Source organism: Pyrgilauda ruficollis, unplaced genomic scaffold (genome assembly GCF_017590135.1).
Source record: "Pyrgilauda ruficollis isolate IOZ18807 unplaced genomic scaffold, ASM1759013v1 scaffold83, whole genome shotgun sequence".
NCBI classification, from domain to species: domain Eukaryota; kingdom Metazoa; phylum Chordata; class Aves; order Passeriformes; family Passeridae; genus Pyrgilauda; species Pyrgilauda ruficollis.
The window spans coordinates 1,665,050-1,681,054 of NW_024530266.1; the positions used below are offsets into that span (position 1 = coordinate 1,665,050).

General features: G+C 43.2%; 1 protein-coding gene across 3 annotated transcripts in view; it reads left to right on the forward strand.

The window, feature by feature from the left end:
• The window catches only part of UNC80 (unc-80 homolog, NALCN channel complex subunit), a 124,820-nt gene that overhangs the window by 55,438 nt on the left and 53,377 nt on the right, over positions 1–16,005 (forward strand). For 2 of the 3 annotated variants that reach the window (XM_041487671.1, XM_041487672.1), the window contains exons 25-30: positions 254–387; positions 3,338–3,503; positions 8,755–8,855; positions 11,484–11,681; positions 13,737–13,844; positions 14,544–14,682. In XM_041487671.1, coding sequence (XP_041343605.1) covers positions 254–387; positions 3,338–3,503; positions 8,755–8,855; positions 11,484–11,681; positions 13,737–13,844; positions 14,544–14,682 — 846 coding nt within the window. Of the gene's footprint in view, positions 1–253; positions 388–3,337; positions 3,504–7,032; positions 7,237–8,754; positions 8,856–11,483; positions 11,682–13,736; positions 13,845–14,543; positions 14,683–16,005 lie in introns of all 3 variants that reach the window. The other variant, XM_041487670.1, reaches the window with a different exon arrangement.

Sequence of the window (16,005 nt, forward strand, 5' to 3'; positions counted from 1 at the left end):
ACAATGTAATATAATGTAATATGATATAATCAATGTAATAGAAATGTTAGTATTATTTCATGTGCTGGTAAATACATGGTTTGCTATTTGATTGATTCTGTTTCTTTTAGTGTAGGAAAAGCAGCACAGAAATGTGGGGTTTCCTGTTTTTCAGTGCAGCTTGCATCGTGCACCATATGTGACAATGTCCATCACCTCTTGGTTCCAGATCTTGCATTAACTCCTTGCTCATGACAGAAATATTCTTTCCCAGGCACTGTGAATCCCACCAAATGTTGCTGTCCTTTTGCACTAAAAATGGCAGCCTGTCAGCTTCTCCTGGAGATAACCACGTTCCTTCGAGAGACCTTTCCCTACATGCCCAGACCCCGCACCGAGCCTCTTGTGGTAAGTGGCCCGCACACACTGGAGAGGGCTTTGCCCACAGAATCCCAGATTCCAGCCTCTGATGAGAGGTAGAGTGGGTTAAAGACTCCAGTGGATCTTTGCAGGGAGAAAGGAGCCATTGTGTGGTCAATAAAGATGGTCAGGGTACATGAAATGGGTTGGTTAAGAAGGGAAGACCGTGGAAGCACAACACGTGCTGCTGGAAGTTAAAGAACGTTTCCAAAGAGAGAAGAGGGATTGAGGAAAAAAGGGTGAGGGACTTGGGAAGTGTGGGAGGTAGACTATAGGAAGTGACAAGCTGAAATGCTCACCAGCTGTTTAGCAGTGGCCAGGGATTGGAACAAGACAGGTAGGGGCAGAGAAATTGCCAGAGCTTTAAAGCTGCAGAGTGGTTTGGGTTAGACCCAGAGAATTGCAGAGAGAATGGGAAGAAAGGAAAGAAATAGGAACAAAAGAAACAAAGGAAAAAAACCCAAAAAACTCCATGAGACTCGGAGGCAGATCCTGGCATAAACAGTAAGCTAAACAACTGGTTAGGTGACACCTAATGCTGTGAATTAAGTGCCACCTTAATGCAGAACACCTGAAAACTGATTTTAAGTGATTAATTCTTGTGTGGATTTTCTTATGTCTAATACTGTGGTTTAACATTACCTTTAGCCTGTTGTTTCAAAAAACACACATGCACACCATCATCTGTTGACAAGTTGTGAGAAACAACTGCTCACTTTGAAAATTTAAAAAGGTTTATTAAACCTTAACAAAAAAAACAACAAAAGGAAAAATTTGCAGCACTGGGAACTGCCCTTGTGGATACCACGTGGCTGGTTCCTCTTCAGATGGATGCTCAGTCTTTTACACCCCTGGGGGCTGCATCAGCCAGCCCTGGCCCCTCCCAAAGTCTGTCAGTCAGCTGTTCTTTGCCATTTATCGGTGGAGATTGCTTTCTTGTAACTTGGTTGGAGGTCAGGTGTTGCCATGCCCACCCCAGGCACCAAGCTTTTCCATTCCCCACTGCCCCATGCAAGGGACACATGTGCACACCTTCTTTTACCTGTCCTAGACAGCCCCGGCTGTCTGATGGTAACAGTACAGAGGGGAAAAGGGAACTATGGGGAGAACAGAGGACATCTAAACAGCAGTAACATCACTAAAGCTTTTCTTAATATTCACACAGTATTCATCTCTTAATTGCGAGAGCCAATCATCTCATTATCCATCTGTAACAAAGTTGAGTTGACTGTGACCCTCAGCTTCAGGGGTGGTTAGCATAGAATGAGATGAGAACTGAATGGCTGACATAGTTTCAACTTTTAAGCCAAATTTCTTTAAGAAATCAGGATAAAAATTATAAAGAAAAAATGAGAAGTTAAATCTCCATGAAGGATTTAGCCCTACTATCCTGGCTTTTGTTAATGACAGATCAAATTTTAGTCATGGCAATTATGCTTGACAGGCTGATTTATCTGGATAGTATTACAGTTAGGTTCTGAAAATGAGTCCAAAGGCTATAGATGACCTCTGATGAAGTGACTCAGCCCCAGGATATGCAAGAAGGACAATTTTAAAAAACAATAAATTCAGCAAAATCCTCCTTAAACTCACTGGTGATATTACAGCATAATAAGTGACTGCATCCACAAGCAGGATAATACCATGGTTTATAATTCATGTCGTTCAGTAGTTAGGCTTGGAACTAAGAATATGTTGGATAATGAAGGTCAACAGAAATCAGTGTTTTTATGTGACCTAGAAGTACAACTGGTTAATCACTTTCTAGACTTGTGTGTGAGAGACAAGGAGGAGGAATTATTCTGTGAGCTTTAGGTGAAAGAATCCTCAAGGGCACATTATGCAAGAGTCTGTAAGAAAAAATGGCCATAGAGTGCTGCTTCTAACTTTGTACAGAGGAAAAAAAAATAGAGGCAACAATAATCCAGATTAAAATATTAAGTCTGTATTTTTGGAGTGATACTTCCTTTCCAAGAAGATCAGGTACATAATGCTATGATCCATATAGCTGGAATTTCAGTAGAGCAAATCTCACTTCCACTGATGTTTGTAGGCATACCTGTTCATAGATAGGGGCACAGCCTTGAAGAACTGAAACATTTGCAACTGAGCTGGTTTTGGTGAGCTAGTTTAACTACCAAGAGAGTATGCAGACTTGCCAAGGCTGTGGACTGAGTGAGGTCCTGTGTGTGGCTCCTGACTGAAGTTTCACCCAAAGCCTTTTTCTGGTCATGGAGCAGACACAAGCTCATTTTGCTCACAGCTGGAGCCATTCCAAATCCACCTGGATGTATTCTTGTGTCACCTGCTCTGAGTCACCTTGACTTGGCAGGGGGGTTGGACTAGATGATCTTCAGAGGTCCCTTTCAATCCAAATAATTCTGTGATTGGTAACTCTTCCATCCTGACAGGTGGCTCAGCCTGCTGGGAAGACCAAAGAGTAGTTGGCTTAGGTGTGATTAAAATAAACCCCATGTGAAGCAGTTCTTCCTGAAGAGCTGGGGTTGTTCAGCCTGGAGAAAAGGAGACTCAGGGGTGCCCTCATCACTCTCTACAGCTCCCTGAAAGGTGGCTGTGCTCAGCTGGGGTCGGTCTCTTTCTCCGGGCAGCACTGGCAGAATGAGAGGTCACAGCTTAAGCTGCACCAAAGGAAATATAGGTGGGATATTAGGAAAAAGTTTTTTAAAAAGAAAGAGTGATAAAGTTCTGGAATGGCTTGCCTGGGGAGGTGGTGGAGTCACCATCCCTGGGTGTGTTTAAGAAAACCCTGGATGTGGCACTGGGTGCCAGGGTTTAGTTGAGGTGTTGGGGCTGGGTTGGACTCGATGATCTTGAAGGTCTCTTCCAACCCAGTGATTCTGTGATTCCGTGAAGCCTCTCTAGTTGCAGTGGGAGCTCATACTGCTGGCACATTTGTGTGGTCTCCATTCTGCTACAGGATCTGGAGAGCTGCAGGCTACGTCTGGACCCTGAGATGGACCGACACAGGTATGAGAGAAAGATCAGCTTTGCTGGGGTTCTGGATGAAAATGAAGATTCAAAGGATTCCCTACACAGCAGCAGCCACACCCTCAAGTCTGAGGCTGGCTTCGAGGAGAAAAAAGGTTTGTCAGAACAACAAGGCTTTTGTACTCTCAGGGCTTGTGAAGTGGCGCTTGATTTTGTGTTTTCATTTGCATAGACTGTGTTAAACAGCAGGCAGCCATGGAGTCACGTGGCTTTAAATCATTTCTGAGACGCTTTTGGCCTTCAGGGTTCAATATAATGAATGTGAGAAGCAAAGATGTTAAATTTTCTAAGACAGTGCTATGACTGAAATCGATTGAAAGCTTTGCACAATTGCTAAAAATGACCAAGCCTTGTTTGAAACTGCCTCTTAGTGGGGTGCTGAGAGAAGAAGCATCACTATTTGAATCACTGTAAAAATAAAGTTCAAAAGTGGTGTTTGTTTTTTTCCTGATCACGGTTTTTCACTTTGGGGAAATCACATATAGAAGGGAAGATTGGTATTTTTCTGTGGAAAATCTGTACAAGTTTGGAAGTCATGGCATCACAACAAATTAGCATGATTGGCCTCTTCTTTGCTACCACATGAAAAAATACACTGTGTGGCTTTTGATGGCTAGCAGATTGATGTTACCAACATTCTCTACACTGTACAAGCAGACTTCAAGCTCACTGTGTTTGCTGAGAATAGCAGATCGTTGCCATTTTTGAGCCATCTCATGCAAGATTCACATTCTATCTGATGGTACAAGTGTTGCAATACAATATAGTCATTGTGTGTATTTGCAATTAGAGACTAAACTGCCAGATAACTCTAGATCACCCTCTAACAAGTTTCCTAGAATTATTTACATTCTGTCTCATGGTAGTAATTCACAGGTGCAGGAATTGAATGATAATTTTGATGATTGCTTGAGAAGGATAAATGTTTAATGATTGTTTCACAACAGTGAGGTCTGTGGCTTTCCTCTCAGAATTGTAATGTCTGTTAATGATTTGGAGGAGCTTTCATTGACTTCTGCAGGCTTTGGATAAAGTTTGTGTTGTCTTCAGCTGTGACCTTGCCACAATTACTGGAGATAATATTAGAAATGCTTCCAAGACTTGTGTGGTGTAAAACTTTCCCCAGAATTGTATGTCTGGTGGGCCAGTTACTTCTGTGCAGACCCACCTAAGAAAGGTGAGCTGGATAAACTGATGCTCAACCTCATTTTGTCTACTCTTGGTATACTGGCAGCCCAGAAAAACGCAGAGCCTTATGGTCTGTCTGATAGTCTTGAGATGTGTGGGATAAGATGTCTCTGCCTATTTAGAAGAGAAATTTAGGTTGGAGTTGGGGTTTTTTTTTTTTTTGTTTGTTTTTGGTTTTTTTTTTTGTTTTTTTTTCTTTTTTTTTTTTTTTTTTTTGAGGATAGTTATGACAGTTGCTTGAAACCATTTTTAAACTTTTCAAGGAAGAGTCCTGCCCTCTGGGACATTACCTGGGTGGGAGAATATCATCACGCAGGCAGTCCTGTTGGAAATTGCTCGTGGAAAGTCTCTAACTATCCTCTTTTTCTTGGAGACAATGCTGACTTAGTTTTTCCTTTGCATGTTACTGTGCTACAGGCATAATGTATTTTTGCAAAGATAGTATTGACTTTCTGCACTCTTTTCTCCATTAAACTACATTTTCCTATGGTTTTATTTGAGTTTTCTTTCCATTTTGCCTTTTCCCTAAGCTGCCACGTGATTTTCCTTTACTAAAGCTGCCTCTTTGCTACATTTTAGACATGGGGAAAGTGACTATGATAGGAAAGTTGAATCCTAATATACCTTAGCAAAAATGTAATTCCAGTATTTTAGAAGCTTAATAAATGCAAGGTAATGTTATATTTTAAAATTACAATAATTATCTTCTTTTCTTTGGCCACAGCATATTCTTCTGGGAATCCACCTGGGCCAAACACTGCAGATGCAGAGGCATCTTTCATAATCTACACTTTCCTAGATAAGAAAACGTTGTTGTGTGAATGTAACTAAATTTTGCTTGCCCGCAGTGAGAGGTTTCTTTATCTCAAACTCTTTGATGAGTACTAATCTGTTTCCCTTCATTTTTCTGGAGTGTTAAAAACCTTGCTCTCATTGCTCCCCCCAGGCATGGCTTAGCAGCTACCCAAAAGCCACGGGTTTGCTGTGTAGAATCTGCTCCAGGTAGGTCTGAAATACAGACTACTGCAGCTAGGTAGATGCAGGCTCTCAGATGATCACATGTACTCTTTGGGTGCCAAAATGGGATTCTGCAGCCTTCATGAAATGCAGTTACGTGTGCTTGAGCAGTCTGGGGTTGGTGGAGCTGATGTGAGCACTGTTCAAGCAGTAGCAATTGCTGAGGAACTTAGCACGGTCACCTGGAGGGAGATTTTTGGTCACCCAGCAGTGGTTTGCCAGCTGATTTATGAGGACTGAGGGGTAGCTCCCAAAACTTATCCAGCTGTCTTTGACCAGGATGCTAGCCACTGGAAATGGGAGTGGGAATTACATTCTGGAGGAGCTGGGGGCAGTCTCAGGAGTAAAGGTGTGTTTGTTTTATCCTGAAGCCAAAATACAATTCTATTTAAATCTTTTGCTTACCTGTAGTATCCAAAAAGCTCTGTGCTGTTCATTCCCAACCACACACCAAAGGTAATTGATCACATGTGGCCTTGCCTGGTTAGATCTGCAGTAAAATGACTGAGTGTTGCAACATTTGGACTGACATACTGCCATGTACTGCCTCTGAGCTAGGAGGAGAATGAAAGTGCAAACAGTTGGTGCTTTAAACATTGACCCATTCCATGTCTGTGCTCATCAGAAATGCAGAGTGTCAATGGATGTTGTTAATGCCTGAAAGCTGCTGATTTGTCTGAAGGAGAAGATCTACGTGCTTCTGTTTCCTTCCAAGCATTCTAATGATGAAGAGTAACATGCAGAGACACGGATTTATGCAAACCTTACTTCAAAGAAGCCTTGCGTGCTAGCCTCATGGAGCAGACTCCCCTCTTGCAGTCACACACGCTGTATAAATAAATCATTGATCCTACTGCAGAGCTCAGGGAGGTTTACAGAGCCCAGGCCCATGGGAAAATAGGTTTGTCCAAAGTGCCTTGTTCATGCTTGGGATTCAGCCAGCTATCCATAGCAAGAGGTGATGCTGCACTGATGTAAACTCTAAGGACTGGCAAAGAAAACTGCAATTAACATCCATTGGGCAGATCCTGCTTCCTGGCAGGAATTGATCCAATTTGGTGTGAATTGTAGGATTTTCTTGTCCACACTTTGGGTTTCTGTTAGCGCAGATGACTCTACTTGCTGGTGGTTGAACAAGGGCTAATTCCAAATACAGACAAGGCCTGAGGTGATGTACCAGATCTCCAGGATATGAGGTGTTGACCACATTTTTGTGAAGCATCTTTACTCCCTGATTGATCGAGCTGCATTGGCGTTGGCTTTGGAGGGAGCCTCTGACCCCACATTCCTTGGCAGGAGACGCTGCAATACAGGCTGGCAGCAGAGGGTTGGGAGGGCGGGGAGGGCCAGGATCTCTTTCTTTTTTTAAATGGGGAAAAATTAAGGGGAAAAAAGTCCTCTTTTATTCTTTTAATACAGTTCCCAGCAGGAAGATCAGGATAGGAGGCTCCCGCTTGCTCCAGATTAAAGGAACCCGCAGTTTCCGGGTGAAGAAGGGGGGTTCCCTTTCCAGCATTCGCCGGGCCGGCAGCCTAAAGAGCACCAAGTTATCACGGCAGGACTCAGAGTCTGAGAATGAGGAGCTGCAGCTGTCCCACAGCAGGGACACTGTCACTGATATAGGTAACTTAGATGAGCGGGTGGAAAGGGAGGGGACAATAGGAAGGACCTTAAACTCTTAATGTGATTGCAGCAGAGCTAGAAATGACGAGAGATCCCCACCTCTGCAGGCTAGGAAAAATCTAGAGCTCTCTTCAGGGACTGCCTGGACTAGGGCCTGGGAGGAGCACGGTACAAATCCTGGGTGCAGTGTCAGCTCCACGCACAGATTGTCAGTTCAGAACTGTGTTAAAGCATGAGCTCTTAGAATGCTGGCCTGCCAGCTGAACGCTTGCTGTCTGCAGGGGAGCACATGCACCTGTGTATATGCACATACACACACCCCCCTAAACCATAGGATATCATGAATACATGAGGTGATATGTATATATGATATTTTATTGTCCATAGCAACAGATTGGCTATATGTGTGTATATATTTATATATAAACACATATATATTTAGGCATGTACTTCATATTCTGTGTTGGATATGATGTCATAAGCATGTCTGGTGACATGTAAAACATGTATTCCTGTATGCAGAACATAACATTCACCTGCTGCATACTATATTTCTACAAACTGGCATATACATCTATTTTTGTGGTTTACAGCTGCTTTCCTTAGTAATTAAAAGATGGGTGTCCGTACGTTTATCTTATGGAAACAAGATGTGCATCCTACTCTGTGAAATCTCCATCACAGCTGAAGTAAAGGGCTTCCCTTCGCTATTGGTGTTAACCAAAAGCTGTGGACACATTTGGAGCTGGAATAACCTGCCAAGTTTATGGTCATTTTTATGTTGCCCAAAAGATGCTTCAATAGGAGAACATGGAGAGTGGGATTGTCAGTTCTGTAAACTCTGACGAGGCACAGTTCACTTAAAGAAGAGAAAAAGGGTAAACCAAAAGTCATTTCCAGCCAAGTCTTAATATCATTAGTATTAGTTTTATAGGAGGCCCGTAGGGTAGGAAGTGGTTAGGGGAAACACAGGGGTCAGTGAAATTCTCAGGGAAATCTCTCCCTTGGCTGAATTCTGAAGTGTTCTAGTGTGCTAGAATCAGGATTTTTTTCCCCTTTCATCCCCATGACATTAGCAGTTTCTATGGGCAATTAGCAGGGATGTTTCCTGTTGGCATTTCCAGTTGGATGTCACTTCTGGTTGGATTTTTGTTGACGTTTTTAACCACAGAGCCCAGTCAATGCAGATCACTAAACCAACCATTTGCAGCATCTGAATGGTGCAAAGAATTTGTTTCTGATGGTTTTGGATTATCCATTTCCCTTCCATTAAAGGGAAAAAAAAAAACGGAGGGCCAAATGTTTGCTACTGACAAGATGGCCTATGGGTCAAGTTCTTGTGTCAAGCCAGCACAGGACTGGGGAGAGATGTCCAGATGCAGTCTTTCCAGTGTGACATATTCTGTGTCCTCTCATCTGTCCCCACAAGGCTGGCCTGGCTTACAAGTGCTGTCCCTAGTCTTAAAGCACATGGGGAGCAATAAAAACAACAACCTTTTGGGTATTTTTCTTTTGAAGAAGGGAGCCCTTGGAGCGCGAGCGAGCCCAGCATTGAACCTGAGGTACTGAGCAGCACGGGCTTGGAGGAGAACTATCACCGGAACATGTCGTGGCTGCACGTAAGTACAAACAGTGCTCTCAAGGGTGGCATTTTCAACAGAGAAACCTTTGTCTGGCCATAACCAGATCACAGTTTGTGCTTTTCCCACACAGCATAAAGGATCTGAAGTGTAAGTAAGCTGCGACCTTTGGAAATTGTGTGTTTGCCATTTCTAAAATGGAATTAAATCTCCTTCTCTCTAGTTCATATATTTAATTTGTTTTCTCCCTAGGTGTGCAGGGACAGCCATACTGCCTCAGCTGCAAAATACATTAGCTCAGTACCTTATCTCCAGCATGACCAGTAGTGAGTATTTCAGGGAGAACAACAGAATGGGCTACAGTGTGAGCTGGGCCCCTGGCTTCCAGGATGTGGCATTTTAGAAGCTGCTTGTGTAAGCCAACAGAGCCTTGTGTAGTCTTGACACTGTCCAGCAGACAGGGAGTACAACAGTGCACGTGTGGTTTGGTCATGCAGGGTCTAAGGCATCCTTTGGGCAATCTCTGTGCCTGTGATTTAGACTTGCCAGAAGTCAGGTGGGCAAGTCTGCGTTGCTGTGCCATGATTGATGGTGTCCTGTGTGAGCACAGACAGTGGGCAAGTCTGCGTTGCTGTGCCATGATTGATGGTGTCCTGTGTGAGCACAGACACCCTTCGACTTCTGAGCTGCCCTTGGGAAAGACAGCTGTCAATAGTGATTTGATATCTCCATTTTTCCCCCAGGTATTTCACATAGACTGCTCTCAGCTGCCCCATATGTGTGGGGTGTGGGCAATAACAGACTTAATCTAGTACTTTGATGTCAGAAACAGTTGTTGATAGTTGTCTTTTTCAGATGAGGCTGGCAGGGCAGGGAACTTGAATGCCATGTCTTCCAATCTGGTACCTCAGTCCCTGGACTACCCTGCTTTCTGCCAGTACTCCAATGCTCTTGGTAATGGTTACACCTCATTTGGAAATTCCAGTGTACTAAAGTGAGTGTGTTAGACATATGTGTATATGTTAGATGCTGCATCAGTAGTGGATAAGGGAATTTCCCTAGTTAGCAGCTTAAGATACATCATGGTGCCCTTGCTCAGTGTGGGAGGCTGCATGAACTCATGAATTCTGAAAGAAACTTGAGATGTTTGTCTCACTTTACATGTGGTTAGCTTGCATAGGAGAAAGGAAAATTTGAAAAAGGGCCTGGTGCAGTTAATGACACGCAAGTACCAATATTACGTGACAATGCTATTTTTTTCCATTTGTTAGAAAGAAGGTGTGGGTAGATGGTCACTAAAGCTACAGGCAAAACAAAAATCCTGCTTTACTTAGTTGCCACAAGCAAACAGCTCCAAAGGATCACTGGTTCCAATTGCTGCTATGAAGGCACCAACATTTCCTTTACCAGGGAGCCTGGTGTCCTCACTCTGTGTCAGTGTATATTACAGCAATTTATAAGAGAGGCCCAGAAGCTGGTAGAAGCTCTACAGTGCTGCTATACAATTTGCACATTGATACAATTATTGAGTTATTCTTTATTGAGCCCAAAATGATAGGAGGCCAGAACAAGGAGGCAAATGCGGGAGTTCCACAAACATTACACAGATTTGTGTTAGATTAAGCTCCTGTCATTTTTAGAAGCTTCAGTATTTTAAGGTTGAGAATGATGTGGCAGCCTGGAGAGAGAGCCAGCAGACTGCAGCTGCACAGATGTAGACTCAGTGGATGGAAAATTGGGATAGCTTCCTTCTGGTAGTTCTGGGTATTTCTGCACTGGACTGGGGGGAAGACAAAGATTCATAAAGGCTTCTTAAAACGTACAGTGTGAATGGCTTGGAGATGCCTGTGTGTTTTTATCAGTGCTAATAAGAGGCTGGGTTTGTGTGTAACATGAAGATCAATGTACAAGGAACTGCTGAGCTGAGCTTTGCTCCTCTGGCAAGAAACCATCTGAGTTACACCAGAGAGCGGTCACTCAAGTGTAGACTTGCCAGGGCTATCTTTTAATTAAGTAGCTTAGGGACTAATAACAGCGTTTCTGCAGCAAAGCAGAGCTCAGAATAGCTAAATTACAAAATATTTACCTGATTTCTAGGTAAGTTTTACTACTCCTTGCTGTCATATGGTAACACAAGTAGAAATAGCAACGGAGCCAGCTACCATAGAGCTGGGCTGGATGGGTCTGCCCAATGACATGCAGAGCAACTGGCACAGCTTATTTCTACTGGAGAGCATACTGAGATATTTCCCTTTGCACCCCTTGAAGGAAACTAACCCCCATGCATGGTGGGTTTGCAGCTTTAATAACAACTGGCTAGTTGATGGTTTCCAGTCCAAGCTCTCATCTCAGAGTGGTGATACAATAGCTTTTCTGCAAACTGAGAGGATGCTGTTTTCCTCAGCCTTAAACTTGCCTCCAGCTGAATATACACATGATAGCAGCTGTGTTTCTTTTCTTTGTTAGCACTAATGTGTCTTTAGCCATGCCCAGCTAGTCTGCAAACCTCTTGTCAGTATGAAGACCTGCACAGGCAAATACCTTTTTAAAGCTGTGTTGAGCTTCACACCTCCCTAGCTAGGCTGAGGAAAAGCTGGCTTGACTGTCCCAATCCCTGCCTGTGTAGCTCCATTTTCTGTAGGTAACTATTTATGTTTTAATTCCCAGGTCATGATCCTGTTGTGCAACCAGCAAAGTTTCATATGCACGCACATTGACTACTGTCACCCCCACTGCTACCTCCACCACAGCCGCTCCTGTGCTCGCCTCGTCCGGGCCATCAAACTGCTCTACGGAGACACTGTGGACTCCCTGAGAGAAAACAGCACTTTAAACAACGTGGCAAGAGGCAAAAAGCAAAAGGAAGTGAGTAAATGGAAGAAGCAGAATGTTTTAGGGTCTGTCCAGACACGTCATGATTGCCTTTGAAAATTGCGTGATGTACTCATACAGTTCTTTATGACAAAATGAATACAGATTTTCCTAAGCTTGGCTTTGCTGAAAAAAATCCCAGCAATTAAGACATTCAGCATTATATAAGGAATGTAAGCTGTATTGATTGGGATGAATCTTAAGTTGCTGATAAGGTCATTTAAAAAGCTTACAATCTGACTTCAAGTTTAATGCTATTTTGTGGCCTCTACTTATCACCCTGTTGATTCTGTCTCTCTTTGTTCATGTTTTTTCTTGTCTGTTAGTAAGAATCACTCTTGAAATTCTTGTGAAAATGTTATGTAGTTTCTTTCTTTTAGGCCTGAGCTCTCAGCTGTTCCAAGAATTGCATACATTAGTCTTTAATGTTTGTCTCCTTTTAATGACCATTTCAGCAGGCTATTCAAACAACTTTGTGCCTTTTTATGTGTAAAAGTGTACTTTTAACTTCAGTGGAAATACATTTCTGCTTTCAGCAAAGTGCCCACCCAGGCAGCAACTGAATTGTGTCAACAGTTAAACCACAGCAGTCAAACTACAGTTTTCCTGAATAATTGTAATGGCAGAGCTATTAAACTGCTTTGCAGTAACACTAAAAAAAAAAAGTGTTCATGGAACTGTCATGAAGCTTTCAGCTGGCTAAAGAGGTTGGCAGTGGCATGAAGGGGAAAAATTCATTATGTTTCTTATCAACCTGGAAATTGTTTCCTGTCAAGTTAGAAAATTGAGGGAAGTTTTCATGGAAGAAAGCACAGAGCAGGTGAAGTAGAAGCTAATGTTTCTGCTTTCCTGAAAACTGTAAACCCCACATTTTTCCTCTAGCACAGAAAAGCACGAGTTGTTTAGAAAGAGAGGCAGTCATTTCCTCTGCAGAAGGCAGGCAAGAGGTGAGCAGCTGGTGTGTTTCATGAAAGGTAGCAAAAGAACTGTGCATTTCTGTGGCTTGTTTAATCTCCAACTTTGAATTGCAAGACAGAGATATGCATTTCATCATACATCAAACCATCAAAGCACTTAAGGAACAGCAGGAATAAAGAATTTGAGAGGCAGCGAGGTCTCCTACAAACACGTGCAGGGTGTTTGCACAGACCTCACTTCCAGAGAGCAGTTGACAATCTTTGCTGTTTTCATAGTCCAAGGACATGGAAGTGTGTCCAGAGAAGGGAACAGAGATGAGGAAGGGGCTGGAGCACCAGGAGTACCTGAGGGAGTTGTGGGAGCTCAGCCTGGAGAAAAGGAAGCTCAAGGGGACTTTCTCAGTCTCCACACTCTCTGACAGGAGGGTGCAGCCAGGTGGATGCTGAGCTTTGCTCCAAGGAAACAAGGGACAAAACTGAGAGGAAATGGCCTCAGGGCCATTTCAGTTGCACCAGGAGGTTTAGATTGAATATTAGCAAAAAACTTCTTCTCTGAATGGTTTGTCCAGCCCTGGCACAGGCTCCCAGTGAGGCAGTGGAGTCACCATCCCTGGAGGACTTTAAAAAAAGTAAGGATGTGGCACTTGGGGACATGATTTAGTGGTGGACTTGGCAGCATTCGACTACTGGTTTGACTCAATGATTTTAGAGGTCTTTTTCCACACCAGTAGTTCTATGATTCCGTGAGAGGAATCGTTCTGTACACTGAACACTTCCACTGGTAATTTTTTAGAGGGAAGCTGTAGACTTTTTGCCTCTAACCTTCTTAACTAAATACATGGGTGTGTCACCAGTGAAGATTACACAGAGAACATTCACATTGTTCATTTGGTTTACTGTCTTCTGCCTTAAGATTTTATTGGGAAAAGCACTGTTAAAAATAGAATAAAATTGGACGAAATGTGTTGTCTCACTGATACTAGGCCTGTTGCCAGCAAAGAAGAAGGCTTTGTGCTACAGCTCTGGTACCAGATGGTTTCTAGTATATGGAAATTCCTCTTTTACCTAATCTCCTTCTCCACATTTTGAGAAGTATAAAAGTGAACTCCACTTTCTTTTTATTTCCTTCCAGTGCTCAGACAAGTCATGCTTGAGAACTCCTTCTCTTAAAAAGAGAGTGATCGATATCAACTTGGAAGGGAAGAAGGACTCTGGAATGCTAAAATACATCAGGAATCAGGTACTGATTAGGCCATATGCTAGTTAGAGAGGCAGATATATAGGTGCCAGGTTAAAATGCAGCAAGAGGGAAAATATAGATGGATCTCCAAGCCCATGTGAAGAGCTGTTCCTGAATATCAATCAGTTCAGCCCTACATCTTTTCCCAATCTGAGTAATAGTAAATTTAAACCTCTTAAGGAAGCATGGTCAAAGAATCCTTTAAACATTTACCTCCATTAAGTCACAGTCTCTGGCTCTCCATAGTGCCATATGCACCAGAGCTGAGGATACAAAAACCCAAAGAATTCACAGATATGTTTAACTGCAGCCTGTCACTTTACAGTATTTGTTTTCTTTCTTCTTACTTGTTCAAAGTTCCTGAAGAAGCAACAGCCTCTTCATAAGCCTGTTCTTAGTGAGAGTCTAATGAACCTGTATTGCTGGTTGTGCACCACTTTGGGAAAGTTTGGCTTTCCTTCTGTCCTCTTTCTTGGTGTTTTGGTGGTGTGAGGGACAAGCAAAAGACTGTAGCTGGGAAACACTGCCCTTTTAGTATAGGCTGAAGGCCACATCCCTCTATGGAGCATTTTCTGAAATGGATGAACCTAGACGTTATTGGTGGGTAACTTGCAGACCAAAACCAGGGTAAAATCACTGGGTGTGTTCTTCCCTGTGGACAGTTGGCTCAGCGCTAAGGCATGGCTTGGTTTGTTGCAGGTGATGAGCCTGTCCCCTGCCCCTCTGTCACTGCTGATCAAGGCGGCTCCCATCCTCACCGAGGAGATGTACGGGGACATCCAGCCCGCAGCGTGGGAGCTCCTGCTCAGCGTGGATGAGCACATGGCTGGGGCAGCAGGTGAGACAGCCACACCACTCAGGATGGCTGCTGTGGCTGCACGACTCACAGGGCTTGGCAGTTTTGTAGTGGAGGAATCTGAATGCCACCAAGGGTTTCTTGGTTTTCATAGACCTTCATGTGCTCTGTGGTCAGGAGTGGTCAGAAGGATGAGCAGGGCACTCTCTCTGAGGCCCTGGATGTGGTGGGTGTTTGAAGAATATCAAAATTAGTATCTGTATTCAGTTGGGTTGGTAGGCAGAGGAAACATTGTGATTCAGCCTGTCCAGAGTCTACTGAAGCATTCTGTGTGTTGCCTGATGGAAATGTTAGTACTGATGCTCTGTGAAGGCTGACCTAGAGCAGAGGCCAGACAGAGTTAAAGAACAAAGCAGGGATTTATTAAAAGGCCTCCATGGATCCACCTTGGGCAGCACAAGAGCCCAGCCAGGGCTACATCTAAGATGGTCACAAAAATGGGTGCCCAGTCACAGGATCTCTCACTTTTGTAAGTTCTGGTCCATTTGCACATTAGAGTTAATTGTCCAGTTACAGCTTTAGCCCATGAAGTCCCATCCTTCTTGTTTTTCTCTCTTCAGTCCATGTTGTTTATGCTCGTGGGCCTGAGATTTGGATCTTTGTCCTTGTTCCCCAGCTAGAGAAGGAATTGTTTTGTCTCCCTACTCTGTGCACAGAGCTCACCATGCCCTCATATGAAGCTCAGAAGTACACACTAAAGCAGCACAGAATCTGAAAAATAGAAAAACTAAAACCTGAGGTATCAGTACCAGTTGAGAGCTCATACAAAAACTGACACAGGGAATGAGAGTGAAACTGTCATAGCTCCTGTCAGGCTGTAAGGAAAATTCTCATGTTGCTTGGAGACAGCAGAATTGCTCATTAAGTACTGTTATTATATGGTACTATCTAAATTTTCCATTTCCACTTGGTTTTAAAGTGTACAGATGATTGCTGATGACACATAGTTGAGAGGCATCTTTAAGACAGATGGTTAGAACATCATTTACCTGTACAAGCAGTGCTTTGAAATTCTGCATGTGGGATGAAATTTATTACAATAAAATATAAAATCATATATGTGGCAAAGTAGTAATAAGAATTTCTCTGCTGTGGGCTTGGATGTTCTCCCATGGAAATGATCTAGGTTCAGAGTTTATCCCTTGGCCAAGATGACTGACCTAATGACCAGCTGTGAAAAAATAAACAGTCAGGACGTGTCAGAAGTATTTCCTTAGCAATTCAAAGCATTAATGCTGCTGTAAAGCACGATGTACATTTACCTAACACGGCACTTTAAATGCACAATTTTGGTCACTGAAGGGA